General features: G+C 45.6%; 1 protein-coding gene across 1 annotated transcript in view; it reads left to right on the top strand.

Moving 5' to 3' along the window:
- The window catches only part of PUSL1 (pseudouridylate synthase-like 1), a 25,831-nt gene extending 6,863 nt beyond the window's left edge, over nt 1–18,968 (top strand). Inside the window, exons 3-8 of the mRNA XM_010024787.1 lie at nt 1,331–1,518; nt 7,826–7,975; nt 10,174–10,347; nt 14,766–14,820; nt 18,226–18,388; nt 18,937–18,968. Coding sequence (XP_010023089.1) covers nt 1,331–1,518; nt 7,826–7,975; nt 10,174–10,347; nt 14,766–14,820; nt 18,226–18,388; nt 18,937–18,968 — 762 coding nt within the window. The remainder of the gene's footprint in view (nt 1–1,330; nt 1,519–7,825; nt 7,976–10,173; nt 10,348–14,765; nt 14,821–18,225; nt 18,389–18,936) is intronic.
- The last annotated feature ends 613 nt before the right edge of the window (nt 18,969–19,581 follow it).

Here is a 19,581-nt window from a genome sequence, read left to right as displayed (position 1 = left end):
GAATGTGTAGTAATTCACCCAGTTGTTTTCCCAGTCCTTTGTTAGTGGGCAGAATGGAAAGGCAGAAACAGGGTGGGGAGATAAAAGCCAGCTGTGTGGCCAGGAACAACTGGGAAAGGGAAACAACAGGCCAAGCCACAGGTGGGCTCTCCAGCAAATCCATGCCAAAATCCATATGCAGAACCTAGAGAATCTCAGTGGCTGTTCTTCCCCTTGCCTTAAGAATAGTAAGTTTCAGCTTGTTGCAGTACAGTTTGCTAACTAAGTTTTAAAGTACAACTCAGCTGCAGTGTAATTTTAGGGCCTTTTGGCTCCAATAAGCTTGAACTCTATGACTGTAAAACTTTAATTGCGTGATGGTGTAAATAATGTTGCTTGTTTTCTGCTTTAGTCTTGCTGTGGCAGAGGTCTTAGCATGAGTGAGGCATCACCTGAATATTAAGACAACTCTAGATCCTGAGGAAAATAGTACTCCCAAGAATTAGCAGAGTCTTGCATTAATGCAACTGCAGAAGCAGCAAATATAAGGAAATCCCACCTTGTGACTGCCAGTGGCTTGTGTCTGTCCTGTGGTTCTTTGTACCTGCTGGGATAGCTCAGTGTCAGCTCCTCAACTACTCGTGTTTTATGAGCTGTGTCTTGATTCTTAGATCTGTTTATATTTCTCAGTGGGACTAATAAATGCATTACATCAGTGCTGTGCTACTACTCATCTGGTCCCCTGGCTCTTCCTCTGCTCTCAACAGTTAATGGAAGCATGTTGCTCTCTGTAGCCCTGCTCCCATTGTGGATGGAAAGGAACTTTTGCCTGCTGCAGTACTTGACACTGTTCTGGCCTGCACTGGACGTGAAGGATACAGCCTGAGCTCCTTCAGGTGTCTTGGCTGATGTCATTCAGACATCCCTGCATGCTGTTTCCATCCTTTTAAGGCTTGGGTTTTGCAGTCTGAGTCCAGTTCTTAGCAGTAAATTGCAGTCATGGTGTCTGGGTTTAAATGGGCAATTCTCTGTCCTCTTTCCCACTCACTCAAAGATATAAAGTAAGGATGGGAAGCTTAATTTTTTTACTTAGTACATGTAAGGAAGTTCATGTGGCATTTTGCATGTTCTGTCTGAGGTGATTTGAGGACAAAAGGTGAGAAGCCACTGGTGCTAGAAGTCCCCCAAACAGGCAGCTCTCCATCCCTTTCTTCGCAGCCCACGGTAAAACTCCCAATTACTTCGTGTGAGTAATAAGGAGACATATGGTTAGCAAAGAGGAGGATGTTTTTTCCTAGCTAGCTAGAAGCAAGTCATCTCTTCATGAATCCCATCTCATCTTGGCTTCCAGAAGGCAGTGCAGAACCTGAAGCCTGTTGCTCCTGTCAAGTTCCACATCTCCAGCCGCACAGATACTGGTGTCCATGCACTCTGCAACTCTGCTCACCTTGACATCCAGAGGGCTCCAGGGAAGCCAGCTTTTGAGGAGAAACAGCTTGTCTATGGTCTTAATCGCCACCTGAAGCCCGAGCCAATCTGGTAAGTTGGCAGCAAGTCAGAATCTTTTCTTCTTGTTGGAGAAAGGAGGAAATGCAAGGATCTTCATTCTTCACCCACAGGATATATTTTCCCCTGTTATATGTGTTGCCAAACCACTCCCTTGCACATGTGTATTTCTGCTACCACCAGACCCCTGTTGTTAGACCATCTATGCTGGTACCCCTAAAACAAGAGTAGTTGTGAGAGACTGTGGTCACCATGTAAGTATTGAATCCACTGGGATGACTCTACTTTCCCGCATGAGCTGGAACACTTGTATTTAACTTTCAGTGCTGCTTTATTCCCCAAACTCCCTAATTTCCTTTGTTTATTGAATTAGCACTTAGCAGAAACCTGGCTGCAGTATTGCTTCTCACCTGTATCTATGCAAAAAGATGAAGAACAAGCAAACAAAACTGCTGTTAGTGTTGGCAGTCTGCTCCTCCCTCCCCATGTCTTCAGCTCCCTTTTTTTCCCTGCTAGACCAAGGCTACTGCTTGACATGGTTTAGAAAAGTTACATTAAAAGCTCCAGTTGAATATTTTTGTAGCAAGATTTGATGTTTTATTCAATGGGATAAAGCCCTTTTCATACTACACCCAACTGTTAATGACTAGGAAGTGTTGCATATGAATGTTGATACAACAATCTATAGAGAGCGGAACAGCCATTCCTTCTCCCTGTTTCCTCTTTCTTCTTGTTAGTTATTACTTCTTGAAGAATGTCACAGTGAGCTTATTCTGCATGAGAGCAAAGCCTAAATACCCACCCCCAAATGAAGAAAAAAAATGATCATTAAACCAACAGTTTCTGTTTGGAATTTGCATCAATTAGATGAGTAATTTCTACACCCTGTGAATTTTTCAGAAGGTGGATTGAATTTCATGTTCTTTTCTTCCCAAGCTGTTGTGCACTTTCTTTGTCAGCTGTCAAACAGTTTCTGTGTTCTTCCCTAGACATGGGTGCATTTTTATGGTTAAAAGGGGTAAATTGAATGAAACATTGGGGGTTTTGCACTAAAAGCCAAATCTGTGCTGTATCATAGAATCAACATGCCATTTGCCAGCAGCTGTTTTGCTGTGGTCCTATATCTCCTTCTATTGCTTTGTCTTATTTGCATACACTAAACTCTTGATGGCAGAGATTGTCCTTGTCTGTACAGGATTTGGTCCAGTAGGATGTGAATCTCTGAGAGGTACTCTATGGAAGAGTGTGTCAAAGCATTTCAGAGTGTTGTGCAAGAAGGTGGATAATCTACAGGAGGTATTTAGGTGAGCAGAAGAACTGTCTTGCAAGGTGCCAGACTTCAGTCTTTCTGATGTCTGGTGGCAGGCACGTAAAGGAGGATTATGGAGGGAAATTCCCCATGCCAGAGCAAGGGCCCAGGACCAAAAAGCCCATCCCAGTGCAGGGTTGTTGTAAGAATTAGCAAAATTACTATGAAGTACACTCCCCCCTTCATGCTTCACCTAGTCTGCTTTACTTTCTAATCTCTTTGTGAAACAGGGCCTGACACAAATGCTGACATAGCAAGGCCTGGTATTTGAGGACTGACATTGTAGTTACATCTGTTCTTGGTGTTGCAAGGGAGGATTCTAGTTCTCCAAGGCTCAGGGAATGGTGAATCCAGCTCTTAATGTGCAGGTGCTCAAATAGTTTGGGGTCTGAAGGAGGGAGAGGTGAATGATGGTGTTACTTTTTTCCCAGGAGGTCTGTCCTGCATGTTCCACATGCTGTCTAAAGAGCGAGCTAGTCTGGGTGGGTTGGAGCCATGGCATGCTCTGCAGAAGGTGCTGCTCTGCAATTCAGTCACATGCTTTGACCTTTTCAAGGCATGTTGTAAACCTTCAAACCTGCTGTAGGGTGCTGAGGTGCTGGCACAGGGTGCCCAGAGAAGTGGTAAATGCCACATCCCTGGCAGTGTTCAAAGTCAGGTTGGACAGAGCCTTGAGTGACGTGGTCGAGGGTGAGGTGTCCCTGCCCATGGCAGGGGGTTGAAACTGGATGATCTTAAGGTCCTTTCCAACCCAAACCAGACTGTGAAATACAGTGGGACCTTTTATCTGCAGTCTCTCATCCCAGTCAGTGACTGGAGCAGAAGCTGCAGCTGCTGTCTCGGAGCTAGCTGCATTCTTTCACCTCCAAACAAGTACCAAGGGAGCCATCAGAGGGTGAAGGGGAAGAGGAAGTAAAATCCTTGGAATCTGAGCTCAGAAAAGAGAGCTGGAAGGCACTGTGAGAGCCTTATTACTAGAGGCACACAGTTCCTGTTAGTGCCTGTTCATTATGTTTCAACTGACCTTTTCCCCAGATGTTTACAGTTCCTTTAAAAGCCCTCAGACAGTTTTGGGAACAGTATAAGGCCACACCACTTTGTTCTAACAGTCTTCTGACTGTCCACGTTGGCTTCACTGTTACTGTCCCTCCATCAGACCCTCTTGTGATGTCTTGGAGTAGGTGAGCTCAACCTTAAGGCAGTGTGAGGTGACTGTTATTGCTGCTTGGGCTTCTTACAGAGTGTGGCTGCCATTAGAAATGCATCCCTGTCAGTCCCCAGAAATGTGTAAGGGAAATTGCTCTCCCCCAAACCTTATTTGCAAAAATGTGTTTTAGCAGTTTGCAGAGTTGGTGAAGTCTCCCTGAAAGCAAAGTTTTCACAAGTGGGTACCTGAAACCAAAGCAAATACCGATTTGACTGCTTTTACTCCACAGCCCATGGACAGCCATCCAGTAACAAGTCAGATCATGCATCCCGAACCTGAGATTGAATATTAGCATGATAATAGAGGATTGACAGATTTGCACTTACAAATCCAGTTCCTCCATTTGCCTCTTAAAGTAACAGCTAGATTCGTGTGTGCTGAGAAGCCAGAACACAAAGCAAATCCTTCTCTCAAGATAGCTAAGTCACGTGCTTAACATCTGAGAGTTATGTCCCTCTATAGCTTTCACCTTCTCTGACATATGTGTGAAGAGTCTAATGCAGCTGCTGAGGGGCTGGAGGTGATTTCTTTCCAGTCTGCTGTGTCAATTAAATGAAAAAGAAAAGATTCTGAAATAGAATTTGACTTGTGCAGGGTTTTAGTTGTTATTTTTTGCTCAGCCTGATAACTAGGTCAGAATCAATGGAAGTCAAACCCTTTCTGGATGTTTTAGCTGTAACAGGGAGCATGAAGTAGGTCATAGTTTTGATTTCCGTCCTTAAAGGACTAAAGCAGTTGTTTGGGAGGCAAAACTTGGTGATTTTACAGCCGGAGGGATACCACTGTAATAATCAGTCTGTTCTGTGTGTCACCAGTCACTGAATCTCAGTGTCTCTTCCCTGAGTTTAGGCTTGGAACTTGTGAGTTGTGTTGTCTGACTTTAATGGCATAAGCTGTCCTAGAGAACAAAACCTACTGTTGTGACCCTGCCACTTCCAATACTAGTAGTCCTGTAGATACATAGTTATAGTGAGCTTTGTAATGCTTTGATTAGTCTAAGAGCAAACAGGACTGCTGCTGAAGAAGGTTTCAAGTTAGAGAGCATCTCTGAAAGGAGGCAGCAGTGGGATCTTACAGATGGGAGATTTTTGTCTCACACTAAGACCTGACAGGTACCTGTCAGGGGTGATACCTTCTGATCAAATGCGGTCCAGTCCTGATCAGTTAGTTTGGGTTTCTCAGGATGCACTAAGCTCTACTTCTCCTTCCTCCCTTGGTCTGAAAATGGTTCAGCTGCTTTCCGTTAAAGAGCTTGGTGATGGGCATGAGTCTGAGTGTGTTCAGCAACCATCCCCTCCCTCTGTAAATATGACTTTGCCAAGAAGAATTCTCTCCTAATGCTGAAGAGAAAACTCAGCACTTTCATGTGGTTGCAAGCAGGGGGTGATGGAGAGAGTGATCTTTGTGAGAACACGTTCTTGACAATAGAGCTTGGAAGGGAAAGAAGATTCCAAGCTGGCTGACTGTATCAGCAGCAATAATAACCTTTTGTAGCATGATGGGTTTCTTCTATCACCTGATCTGTCTTTTAGATTTGCAAAGCGTATTTGAAAGGATCTTGTCTACAAAGATCAGTGTATTTCATGGATGAGGTAACTTCAGGAGGACTTGGCCCCTTAAGAAAGGGTGGTAATACAGTAGACTCACACCTTCTATTTCTGGTGTCAGTTTTGTAAGCACACAGTAAATGCTGTTTGAGAGACAAGAAGACAGAGCTGGGATTCCTCCCACTGTCTGCAAATTGCCATGTAGCTTCTGTAGGATGTACTTCTGGAGGACGTCTTTGTATCCAATAAATTGCCATTGCTAGTTAGATGTCTTTGGGCTTTTTCTTCCTTCAACCTCCTCTGAAATTCAGGTCCCTTTGAAAAGGTAAAGAATGCCATGAGTCTGTATTTACCAGCAGGCTTTCAAATAATGGGATTTTTACAAGGCCTGAAATGCAGCAGCTGGAATAAATGCTGGAAAGACATTCTTAGCTAGAAAGGGCTTCTGGTGGCAACTGCATCTGCTGGCAGAGGCAGGAAAGGTGCCTGTGTGGAAGATCATGTGAGCAAAACCAGGCTTTTCTGAAAGAATCGCTCTTATCAGAGGGAGTAAAAGGACGGTAACTGAATAAAAATCACATGAATGTTCATAAGAGAAGCTCAAGATAGATGAAATGCTTGTGGAGGCATGTAAACAAGGGAAAATAAATGTGATTATTATATTCCTGTGTTTAGAAGAAGCTGGAGGTCCTCGGTTCAAACTCCGTCGCAGGCCTGGAGGATGTAGTTTGTATTTCTACTGAGAGTTTATAGCAGTGGAGCAATCTCCAGGGCTCGTTATTGCAAATCTTTGTGGCGCAGCTTTAATTTCTTCTGCTGTGGTCTGAGCCTTTGCAGTCAAAGGATGTGAGCCAGAGGCACTTGAGCTGGCAAAAATGCCTGGAGCACCAACCTTTTTCAAGTAAATAAATAGGCTTTTCTATTGCTTGGTCCCAAATGGTATTGTATGTTTTAGCTGCCCTGGGTCCTTTCTCCTCACTATGCCAAACCCCAGAGACAGAAAGGCACACAGCAGGAGAAAAATACCTTCTAAGAAAATGTATCCTCTAAAGTAACCCCTTCAGAGAGATGTTGTCTGTGTAATAGGGACTCCTTGCTGTATGTTCCCTGCAGTGTGGTGAGGGGCCAGTGCTCTGGGATAAGGGAAAATCAAATCCTGTAACAACTGTGCTGATATGCTCAAATCAATGATAACACTTTGGGGCAGGAGCAGGAACCACAGGGAAGCTCTGTTTTCTCCCTTGCTGGAGAGAAAGGTGTTTTCCTCTCTGACGGCTTTCATTCCTTCCCTTCTGGCTACCAAGCTGTCTGTGTTTAATGGTGGTGCTGGCCTAGAGAAACAAGGCAATTTCTCCCTGTTGCTGGTAGAAAAAAAGGGGGGAGATCAGCTGCCTATAAAGCTGCTGCTTGAGCTGGCTGTCCAGAGTCAGTGGAAGATAAATAGACATGAACATTCCCAAAAGCCATTTTCTGCACACATGAGGCGTGAGGGGGTCTCCTGCATGCAGCGTTCTGTTTCCAGACAGACTCAATGTAGGTGATGGTGGGATGCACCTTTATTTTCATTGCTGCAGCAGAAGTCCTCTTTGTCTTGGAGGTTGTGGGGGGATGTGAGAGGGAAGTGACTTAGTTTAAGCTATCTCCTTCTGCTACAATGAGCTGTGTAACCTTTGAGAGCAGGCACAGAGGTATCGGTTGGTGGGGGAATCCTTCCCACTCGTGTTTGGGACTGCAGCAGCAGAAGGGCACAGTGTTTGTAGGGTGTGCTCCTCAGCTGGAGGGGGGCAGCTTGCTTTGGGAAGTTGCTACATCTTGCCTTAAACATTGCTGGGAACACACGTGCCCTCAGCCAGATCCACAGTATGATTTGATGGGGTGGGTGAGGTGTTTAGTCTCACTGTGCATCAAGGAACGCACTCCATCAATTGCCATTTCTCAGCTGAAGGGCTGAGCTGAAGGGTTTTAGCTTCTTGTGATGGTGTAAGCATCCCCAAAATGTGTTGATAGATGACCCAGAATCGGTGTGTATTTGATGACAGGGGCGATGCTATGGCTCTTCTGTCTTCTTCCAGTTGACAGATGCCTGTGGCAGCCTAGAGATGCAAATCCTTGGTCACTGGTGGGCTGTGAGCAGAGTGAGATTTAATGAATGTTAAGTGCAGTTTCTCAAAGAATCCATTGCATGTTTAAGTTCCCATTTATGTGGTGACCAGGCAAAAGCTTTTGAACTAGTGCATGACATTTCTCTCCACCTCACTGTGTCTTCTGTCTTCACAGCATTCTGAATGCCTACCGGGTGTCCAGCAGCTTCCATGCGCGCTTCTCCGCGCTGTCAAGAACCTACATCTATCGGCTGTTGATGGGCTGCTCTCAGCATTCTGAAATACCAGTGTTTGAAAGGGATCTCTGCTGGGCTCCTAGGGGAGGGTAAGTGTATCCCATTAAACATCCCTGGGGAGCTGCGTCAACACTCTGGAAGGGCTTGGCTTTGGGGGGAAGTGGGAATGGGTAATTTCCACAGGAGACCAATATTCTCTGTTCATATTGCCAAGATTTCTCTGTCGAACTGGGTGCAACTGCACTGAGTTGTGTTCACGGAGCCTTACAGTTCTTTTGAATTGTGTGGTTTTACCTGTGATAAACATGCTTAGCACTGCTGAAATACTCAGTGGCTCCAGGTAAAGTCCATCAACAACTTTGTGTGTCCCTCCCTAATGGAAATGATGAGCATTTCCTCAGATGACCTTGCCAGTTCATACAGCAAACCCATTCAGACAGCTGGCCAGAGGAGCAGTGCTCTGACATGATGCAGACAGGCAGAAATGCATTGCCTGGCAGATCTCAGAGTTTAGGTGTGACCATAGAGGCAGGCAAGAGTGAAGGCTGAGAATTCTTCTTTTTAACCTTTTTTCTTTCCCAATCTTATTTCTGGTAGTTGACTGTGTGTAAATCTGCTCTCTTATTCCCTGTCTGACTGCTTGTATGTTTGAGTAGTGAGACCAATGACTCCAAGCAACCCTACAATAACAAACCGGTGTATCTGGCTCAGTGTTCACTTGTGTTCTTGGAGTAGCCACTGAGTCATAACAGAATAGTACTTGTATATGCAAGGGAAGAAAAACAAATTCAGTGCCATTTAGAAAGAAAAAACAAACAACCTAGGACATGTTAAACAGTGGGTGAGGAAAGAAACCAAACAAAGCCCAGAAGATAATTTGTTATTGTCTTTTTAGTTTATGTTGTGCTGAGATAAAGATACAGTCAAGAAAGTGGAGTTCTCCACAACATTGTAGAAAAACAGGTTTGCAGCCAGTTGTGGCAATTTCATCACCACTATTGGAATAACAATTGTGGGTAATAGGGGAAAAATGTAATCTCAACTGTCTTAGAGGGATGAAGTTGACATTGTACTAACATTAAATTGCTGACTTTCCTTTCTGTGGGCTGTGGAAGGGAAAAATAACAGCTAATTTTGCAATTTCATATTTATGTGCACAATAGACCTTAATCTCAGGCCCATTAATCTTTATGAAATGGCATGAAATTTTGTCCAGACACTGCAGTTAATGGCAATACCACATAAAGGATCAAGTGAGCCTATTAGCAATGCTGAATGGGAGGTGTCTTACTAAAAGATGGAGCATTGGAACTGCTAGTAGTGGAGAAACTCAGTGTGTGTGTGTGTGTCTGGTGTATGAAACACATAATACGCATTAAACCGCTGTGGGTGTCTGAGTTGCCGACTGGGTGTCATCAGTGCTGCTCCATGTGACCAGGATTCTGTAAGTGCTGGTCATTTTTCTTGAACACAGTGAAAAATGAATGATGTTGGTAAATGTAATCTTGAATTTTGGTTTTCTTCAGAAACACTTTGACTTCTGTTAAGATCTGGGAAACTGAAGCCATGGATCATGCATATTTGCCCAGGCTTTTCTTAGAAGTTTACAAAAACCAAGGAAAATAAGCATCTGTTCAGCAAACGTGTCAGGAAATCTGTCTCTATTCCTTTGCTTGAGGCTATTTTGAACAGACCTAGATGCTTCAGATGAAGAAATCTGAATGACACTTGACATTCTGAGTTTTACCCTTAGCCTTTTCTTCTGCATCTCCGCCTCTGGTTTAGTCTGACTTCATCTCTGACAGTTCACTCATTCCATTTCTGTTGCTTCCTAACTTCATCTTCTGGCTGTTGCAAATCTAAGGTTTGGAAAGCCACCATAGTGTTTGGTATTTTCTTACCTGGCAACATCATCCTCACTTTATAAGATCGAGATACTGCAAAGGATTTTGTTTCTCTTGCCCTCCACTCCAGCCAGCAATAGAGTTATTTGAACTGAACTGTTAGAAGAAGCACAGCAGGGTAACAGTTTGGGTAGAAGCATGTGCCTGCCAACCCCTCATCTAGCCTGGGGTTTGGAATACCTCCAAACCTCAGGTCACTTGGCATCTTGGTTTGTGGTTTGGGCCATTAGAAGACAAACTCCATCTCGCAAAATGTGTTTCCACAGTGCTGCCATGTTACATCTGTGTGCCAGGTTGAAGTCTCTCATCAACTAAATTGGACTTTGACCCACATAATGTACCAGTCCCACCTGATGCTCCTTTCCTTTTGCTTTTCATTTCAGTTACCTGAATGTTCCTGCCATGCAGGAGGCAGCTCAGTTCCTGGTGGGAACCCACGACTTCAGCACCTTTCGCTCGCTTAACTCCGAAACGCCTTTTCAGAGTCCAGTCAGAACCATCTTCCAAGTGGACATCCAGCCCTCTTCTGGTTTCCTGTCCCACCACTATGAACACAGGTGAGAGCTGAGATACTAAGCTGAGGAGCTGCTCTGCTCAGCTACTGCTCTTACTGTCTCAAAAGGTGCTTTCCAGCACTGCTTGTGGAACTGACCTCCTGTTTGCTGTACATTTGCTTGCCAGCCCTGTGGTGGTGTCAGCAGGGTTGTGCCTAGTGACAGCTTGGAAAGGACATTTCTTTCCCTCTCCTCCATGACATCCTCAGGGAAAAAGATGAGCAGGAATCAGGGCAGGGAAAATTAGTCCAGTTGTTTGTACATTGAAAGGCAGGATGTTATAAACTGGTGTATGGAATCTGACACAGCAATTCCTATGAGGTACTTGCAGCATTTACACTCATTTTGGTTGCTAAAGACCAGCTCTTCCAGGGGATGGGATTTTTCTTCCCCTGCTTCTGTCCTAGCTTTGCCTACGGGCTGCAAATAGATGGAAAACACCCACCCAACACCTAAGTCACTGCTGGAGCTATGCAGATCCACTCGATTCACACCAGTAACTCCTACTGTCTTCCCAGGGGATGCTGATGAAGGAAAGTCCAATATGCCTCAGTCATTACATAAACAAAGATTGTGGAGTGTCGGGTTCCTTCAGGACCAGGTCTTGCAAGTATTGAAATGAAGTGGCTGGATGGATTCTCTCTCTAGCAGTAAATCAAGTTTTTTTTTCCCAGAAAGATCATGGGTATTTATCATCTGATCATGGCTTTTGCATTCATGCTGGTTTCTCTCACAGATACAGCTGTTGTGTTTCAGCTTGAAAGCTAAACCTTGCTCTTGTCTGTCTCCAAACCACATTTTCCTGCTTTCTGATTAGGAGAATACCCTTTTCTTTGTAGTTTTCCCCCACAACCCTCCATTACATTTGAATACTGAGCTGTCTGTAACAACAAGTGCCATGCTCCAAACTTCAACAGAGCCTCACTGCAGCTTGCAAATAGCCCACTGTTTCTTTTCCCATGTCTTAGAAGGGTTTATTTTACCATCAGCAGTGTAAGATAAAAGCTGAAAGGGAGCTGGGAAAACACACATCTCTATGTTCTGAGTAACCCTGGTCTTTCAGTTCTTCCTGTCCTCCCTGATTGCTGCTTTTCCTGCTCAGTGCTAGTGCCTGTCAATACACAGCCACGTTACAAAGAGCCACCCAGTTGGGTACAGCACTTCAGTGCTACAGCACAAGGATGTGGCATTTAGTGCCAGATGTAAGTGTTTGTTTGCCACCTTCTTCAGCTAAGAAACACTGTCCCTGTGGGATAAGGAAGGTTGGAGAGAGAAGTGGGTGTTGTCCTGTGGCTGCATTCCTCCTGTTTATTATTGGGTTGCTGTTGCTGAATGGAGAGCTTGGGCTCCCTCCATCAAGTGTGGTTAGTTTAGGGACACAAGTAACAATGAAATGCTTTATCCTCAAGACTAACTTGTTCTTTATGATGAGAAGTGTTGTAAGTGGCAGAGTCTTGAGCTGAAAATAACCATCAATGGTCTTGTTGAGATCACCTGCGAGTGTGTATGGACCAGGTTTCCTTCAAATCCAGACCTATCCAACTATTATCAGTTGACTGATCTCTGAGGCATAATATGGATCTGCTCCTTTATCCCTTTGATTTTCATGTAAAAAAGGGAAATTGCCATCCTTTGCATAACTTGCTGCATATACCCATCCCACATGAGGCCAAAAACAGCTCATGAGAGAGGGAGAGCAAGCCTAAAATCTGGATCCAAAGCATCAAGCTGCTGATGGAATCTTTTTGCTTTTGGTGACACATGGAGCCAAACTTGTGTTTTATAGTGAGTCATTTTTATAATGTGTCAATATTAATTGATTTAATGTATGTTTAGGCTGAAGGGGATGGCTGTGAGAAGCCTGGCTGCAATGCATTAAAATGGCATTTAGCTCTCTTAGTTATAACCACAACTGTGATTTTCTGCTCTAGAGAACGAAAGTTGTAGGATTGGCCCTTGTGACAGGAGAGGTGGTTTTGGGGGTTTTTAATTACAGTGTCCTAATTACTTTTAATGTGTAAACCTCTCTCTATGGGAACAGATCCAGTCATGGAGCTGGGTGTTTGTTTGCCCATTCTGCAAAGACGACAGCAAATACGCCTCAAGTGCATCTGTATTTCTTCACTGCAGTAGCAGAATGATCTGTTACTGCAATGAAAGGGCTGGGGTAGCATTGAAAACTTACAAATAGAGATTTATTGTTTTTCTAGCCTAATCTAAGGAGGTTTATTTTCCATTTTGAAGGGCAGAATCCGTAGAATTATGGTCTCTTAGTCCAATAATGCAGCTTTTCTTCCTTGTTCTTTCCTTTCTTTCTGAACTTAATCCAATTTTCTGAATTGACCACTTGTCTGCTTAAAAGGCTAACTGTTAAAAAGATTCCTTCCATCAAACTCAGTTGCGCAGCAACAGTGGAAGTGGAGTTAGTGCCCCATCCATACAAAATGCTTTTGAATGCTCAGGATGTGTTCAGAGGCTCAGCCCCATCGCTTCTTCCTAGGGAGTTACTGCTCTGTCACCTGTGTTTGAGCAGAGTATGTATTATTCATTGCAAGGTGCTGGCTTCTGCTGCCAAGTGGAAAAAGACAGCTGGATTTTTTTTGCTGGTAAGCAAAATTATCTGCAAGATTGTCAAGAAAAACAAAGTTTCCTTCTTTTAAGACAATATCTTGTTCTTTTTCAGAGTCTACAAGATGTTTTTCCTAAGTATGTCCCCCCCATCTTTTGTAGCTTGATATATCTTGTCAAGACAACTGAGCAGGAGAATCCTGGCTAAAGAAGGTGCATGCAGTTTGATGAGAGGGGGTTTGTTGCTGTAAACTGTCTCTTGTGCATTGCTCAAAGCTGAGCTGAGTTGTCACCTTGATGTGTTGGGTGTTTGCACGTGTGTAGCAATGCACATGCCTGTGTGCCATGTGCCTCGAGCCGGGGGAGAGCAGAGTGTAGGTAAGTGATAGAGACACTGTCATTCCCTGACATAAAGAGGAATCTGGGGGCAGGAGCTGCCTTTGCATATGCCAACAGGCGTGACAGGGTGGGCTAAAAGCAGTAATTTATCTGTAAATCCTAGGAGAAAATAGCTTGTAGCTGCTCCCTGCAATGACTGTTTGCCCTGATGCCCCATGTGGGCCTGTGAGTCAGGTTGTCCCAGCTTCACCTTCCTTTTATGGCCTCTCCCAGGGACTGGGCAGCCCCTTCTCCATACTCAGGTGTTTCCAGCAATCCCAGCCTGTCCATCTGAACCCCAGACAAACATCTGGCGGCTGGGCTTTTCTCACACCTGATGGAAATCTCCACAGCCCTTTGAGCCCAGTTACTGGGCTCATTGCAAGGCAGGAGAGGAGAGGGTTTGCATCAAAATACCTGCTTTTCTGGGTTATGCAAGGTAAGCTTTGTCTTTCTTTGCTGTAGGAATGCTATGGGATGTAAGGAACACTTGTAAGCTGTTAGTGAGTTTATTTTATGTCTATCTGATGTGCATAGCAGATTTCTGTTTGTATTTGTGGGGAGGAAATGAGCATACAGGTTCCCTCCTGCAGGACTGTTCCTGAGAAGGGGGTTGCGTTGGGGTTTAGTGTGAGAGCTGGTCATGGAACATCAGCAAAGACTCAGAAATGAAAGCAACTTGTATGGATTTAGCAGAGTGAAGTTGAAGTGAGCCTCAGCAGCGTTCTGATAAGGAATATTGGTTGCTACCATAGAACTTTCTGGAAAATGGGATCTATATGAAGAGATTTGGTGAGGGGGACAAATGTCTTTTTGCATTGCAGCATCCCTCCATCCCCAAATATTCACCTGCTGTTTCCTGCTCACTCTTAGCCTGGAATGCTTCTTTGTCTGCCATTGCTTGTGTTCTGATGCTGCAGCTGGATTCCCCAAGCTCCTGGCTTGCTTGTCCTGCCCTTTCCAGTAGCATGTGGATGTCACAGTAGGCATTGCTGAGTGTTGAAATTCAGCCTGCAAAGCCTGTTAGGACCACGTGACACTCAAACCAGCTCCAAATGAAATGGTAGAGTTGTTTTTCTATGGTTGGGTTGGTTCTTCCTTTCTCCAGGAGGCATCAGACTGCATTCCTCAAAGCAGGAGCTCCTTAGCAGATTGCTAAGTTGCACCTTGTTTTATGCTGCCCTTCCCCCTTTACTTAGATGGATTTTAACTTGGACGTGAGGCAGAAGATCAAGCCCCATAAAACTACTACATACAAACAGGCAGGGATTGTTTCACCCCAGAAACTGTCTGCAGCCGAGTAGCAAATGAGCAGTCTGGTGTGCAAAGGCTCGTGGTGCTGGTTCAGGTTAATTGGGGGCTGTGCAGCTTCTCATTCATTGTACTCACATTCACCTGTGATTTATGCTTCTCTGGGGGGTAGAAGAGCCATTTGAAGTGTGATTTTTAAATGCTTTTTTTGTTCCTTTCTGTAGGGGACTGGAGTTCTGGGAGTTGAAGTTCAGGAGCAGATCCTTTCTTTACCGGCAGGTACTGTTTGGTGCTGGATTCAGCACACATGTTGCCTCCAAGAACCAAACGTGTAACTATTGATCAGCATAGGGGAGGTGAGGTTGTGTTGATTGATCTGGTAGAACCAGACTCTCTCAGTTCTGTCTGCAATGAATGTCCAAAGTCACAGAATGGTGTGGGAGGATGGAAAGTTTTTTGTTTTCTACAATCTTTGTCCTTGCAGTCTGAGCAGTGGAACCCAACAGACATATGTTCTTGCTCTGCTGAATGGCACTGGGCCCAGCAAAGACTGCCTGGAATTTTGCTTTCTGGCTTTGGAGCATGAAGTAATTGTCAGTGTTGCACAAAGGAGAGATGGGAAGACCTGATTCAGCTACGCAGGCATGGCTGCAGGATCTTTCCCTCTGCCATGGTGTCTAGTCTCTGCTGGCTTTTCTTTGAAATAGCTCCAGTGGGGTTTTTGCTGCTATCCTCAGGGGAGACAGCTCTCCACAACTTAATGGATCACCTCGTTAGGAAAGAGTTGGCTGTTCTCAGTCTGCCTATCCTGGCCATGGTCACACTCTGGAGACAGAGAATAGGCAAGAGAGGACTTGTTTTTTGAAGGAGAGAGGGGGTGTTTTGTGGGAACAGCAAGCAGCTATTTTTTATCCTGTTTTGACAAACCAAATTTGGTTTTATCCTGTGCCAAGTAATGCTCTGTGAGCTGCCTGACAGTGGGTGTCTGGCTGTGAGCAGGGGAAGAACAACAACGTGCTTGAGAAGGGCTTGATATACAGCAGGGATTTGCTCCATCGGATGCTCTTGCGACAAGGAGAAACTGCTGGTAACCCATTTAGTGCATTAGAAATGGAAATGCTACTTAATGACACTGTGCAGAGGGAACAGTTACCCATAATACTCAGCTCATGCCCGCTCTGAGCCTTGTTCAGTGAGCTGGCAGGTGAGGAACAGACTGTGTGCACTGAGCCTGCACTCTCCTACCTCAGCATCTGCTCCTGCCCTCCATCAGAAAGAGGAGACTAGACTAGATGGCCCCCTGGTCCCACTTCATACAGCTGCTGCAAGTGTTGGCACTGGGCTTTTCTGTTAGAGACCAGGAGTAAACAGCCCCAGCCACTGTCTGTATATGTTTTTGGTGCCTAGCATGCAGAAGGGGAGACACCAAGCACATGGCTACTTCAGATGCACACCATTAGGCTGCGTTTATGCTAGCTAGCTCCAAATGTGGAGGCATCAAAGCTAAAGTCACAGCATATGATGACCTCTAGTGAGGGATGGATAAAATAACATATGGCCAGGATCTGTGCTGCTTCTGTGCCATCTGCTTAAAGGCAAGCTCTTGGCACTCCACAGTGCAGTGTAAGATCAGAGCATATAGGGAGAGACAGTGCTTGCCTTTGGATAAATAGATCTTGGTTGTTGGACCTTTCTCATGGTCAGGTTGCTTAGAGGATTTTGGTTTATTCTGTTGTAGATGTTACTGGATCAGACACTTAGACCAGTGCTTCATTACAGCACTACATTAAGTTTTTGGAGAGCTTGATGTGCTTTGAAAGGTCTTTAAGAGGAAAACTTTTCACAAAGAGAACATTGGGAATAATCTACCCAGCGAAGTGGTGGCTTCAGCTGTTAGGATTCAACTGGACAGGGTGCTGGGACATCTAGTCTAGGTCATGCTTTGCCTGGAGAACAGTTCTTCCAGTGTGGGTGGAGAAAAGTGACTAGGAGATGGTGAAATTGGGGTGGCTTGAGATCAGCCCCCAGCAAGGGCTGAGTTTCAGTGTGGCTCCTCTGCCAAATGACACTTGGTCCCAGCAAATCGAAGCATGTTGCCTTGGGCAGTGTGAGCTCCCCTGTGGAAATGGGTACAGGCAAAGCCAAGGAAAGTGCTGGCAGGTTCTAGGAGGTTCAGCTCTTGCCTGGCCAGATACCACCAACAGATACAAGTCTCAGCCCTCCTGGAACAGCATGTCTTGTGGAGACGGAGGGAAGGGTGTTTTTGGCCAGGGGGATGCTGAAATACAAGGGATGTTTATGCAGGGGGTGAGGGCCACGGTGTGAGGCTTGTGCTAACCCACTGGGTCTGGCATTGCTGCGTGTGGAGGGAGGGAAGTTGTGACATGCAGAGGTGTTTGAAATACCAGTTTGCTGCACTGGGGGGTGTTGTCTGGTGCTGTCCTTGGGTTTGGGTTTTTCTCTCTTCTTGCACTTTCTGAGAGAGAAGCAAGAGCCCCTACATAGTTGCTTACGTGTTAAGAACCTGTGAGCTCAGCTCTCCCAGCATGTATGTGAGCTTCCTGCCACAGACGGATGTGTGGGTGCTGCTGTTGTTTCTGAGATGGAAACCATCCCCTGCTCAGCTTCCCACGTGTGGTGAGAACAAGCCTTGCTCCAAGATAGTGCTGTGTAGCTGGGGGCCTTTGTGTTGCCAGGTCCTCATCTTATTCTTACAAATGTCTTTAGTTGTCCCTTCCCTACCACCAGCTTTGGTCACTAGAAGATGCTGTGCCACTGCTCCTTGCAGGCAGGCTTAGCACATCACCCCCTTGTGATGGACCCTAGGCAGTCCACACAATTCCTGCTTAAAGGGGAAGGAAGACCTTTCCTCTGCAGGCTGTGGAGTGACTGTGACTGCTGGGGTGTGCTCAGGGACTAAGGAGTGTGATAAAGTAGAAAGAGGGGAGATTTTACATTAGGTCTTAGGCAGAAGCTCTTCCCTGTGAGGGTGCTGAGGCGCTGGCACAGGGTGCCCAGAGAAGCTGTGGCTGCCCCATCCCTGGCACTGTTCAAGGCCAGGTTGGACACAGGGCCTTGGAGCAACCTGCTCTAGTGGAAGGTGTCCCTGCCCGTGGCAGGGGTTGCAGCTGGAGGAGCTTCAAGGTCCCTTCCAACACAAACCAGTCTGGGATACTGTTAAGATCTTCCTGAAGAAACAAAGCGAGCACTGGAGATGCTCCCTGAAGGTCTGTGATACCAAAGTCGTACAAGGGGCAGCCAGGGCTGGTTTGAACCCTGATGAGAATGAGCCTGGGCTGAGACTTGGGATAATGACACCTAAAACAAGGGTCAAAACATTATATTGGGAAATCCTTCGTTCTTTCTTAACACCCAGCTGGACTAGGAGCAAAGTGCATGGCTCTGGGCACAACTGGCAGTACTAGGAAGAGTAGAACTGGGAACTATGGGTGTAATACTGATGATGTACCTGTATTCAGGAGCAAACTGATGTTAATAAATCATGGTGCTGTCAGTCTTTCCTGTGTGACAGGCACTGAACTCTGATTAGGTTTCTATCTTGACTTGCCATCAGTAGTAGCTGTGGGCTGTTAAACAGCACAGTACTGCTGGTAGGGACAGAACTCCCCAGTCTCTTTCAGTTCTCCAAGGGCAGCTCCTAAGCTGTGTTCTCTGTTGTTCCAGGTCCGAAGGATGGTTGGGGCTCTAGTTGCAGTCGGCCAGGGCAAGTTAACACCTCATTGTATAAAGGAGTTACTGGAGCTAAAAGACTCACGGGCTTTTCCACCAAATGCCATGGCTCCGCCGTCTGGCCTCTTCCTGAAATCCGTGGAATACAGTGAAGCAGGTAGGTGGATGCAGGGAATGGCATGATTTCTGTAGGAGTCAGCTCTAACACTGCAACACCCACAGGCTCCCTTTAGGTGCCGTCTGACCTGTGGCTCACAGCGTTGCTCACTGACACCCACATCGCAGTGAGCACCCGGACTGCAGAGGTGTGCAGCACAGCTGCTATGGAAAAATGGTGTAGGTTTTTTTCCCCTCTTACTTTCAGGGTAGTAAAAGAGCAGTTGTGTTGACAATTGCTTTGAGATCTCACATGGATGATACTTTAAATTCTCATAAATTGTTCTGCCCCTGACCATGTGTAAAGACCAAACCTTCTGTGATATCTGGGCACCTACAGATCCATTTCTGTTCCCTCCCTTCTCCCTTGGTGTGTATGGGGGGATTGTAGAGGCAGGAGGACAGAAAGCAGATCATCCTGTTGCTTATCTGGTGGCTCTCTGTGCCTGTGCCCAGGCAGGAAGGGAAGGCCACAGATTTGAAGTGCTTTCAGGTGCTTCCAGTGCCATCCTTTTCCCTAAATCAGTGTTTTCTGTTTCTTCCTCTCAGATTTGGACACTACAGTGGCCCCAGGAGAATAGCAGCTCTGTGAGATACAGAAAGGACTGCTGAGGATGTGGGATGGAGGTTTGCCAAGTGCTCTTTACACAGCACAAAGTCTTGTCTCAATAAAAACCATTGACTGTGACTGTGGGCATCTTCCTATCGTTTGTTCTTGCCCTCTGAGACTGCCAAAGGGAAAGGAAGAACAACTCCATGCTGCTTTCAGATAACTGCCTTTTTGCTCTCTCTTCTGATTCTATGTCTCTCAAACAGAAGGAGGAAGGAGTGGGGTTTGGGGTTATTTGTGTGTGGATTTGTCTACTTTTTGTATCCCTTCTGTGGTATGTGTGAGAGGAATACAGGCTTAGAACAGAGGAGAATGTAGCATTTCCTCTCAGGCCTTCTCCTCTGTGACCCTGCCTTTGTACAGCATAGTGCAAGGGACAACTGTTGCTGTTTGATGCAGTGACTTACAGAAACAGCCTTTGAAAGTCTTTGCCATTTCCTCTTCTCATCAGCAGTCGCTCTTGTGCTGAACTGTTGTGGCTTTTACATTGTCCTGGTACAGAGGGATGTCTGTTGCAGTGAGGATGTGGTGTGTTACAGACCCAAGTTCCTTTGAGGTCACTTAAGACCTGTTTTAATGGTCAC

This window comes from Nestor notabilis, unplaced genomic scaffold, assembly GCF_000696875.1.
Source record: "Nestor notabilis isolate BGI_N333 unplaced genomic scaffold, ASM69687v1 scaffold6512, whole genome shotgun sequence".
NCBI lineage: Eukaryota > Metazoa > Chordata > Aves > Psittaciformes > Psittacidae > Nestor > Nestor notabilis.
Note: the sequence above shows the minus strand (reverse complement) of the source record. Positions and strands in the feature narration are given on the sequence as shown.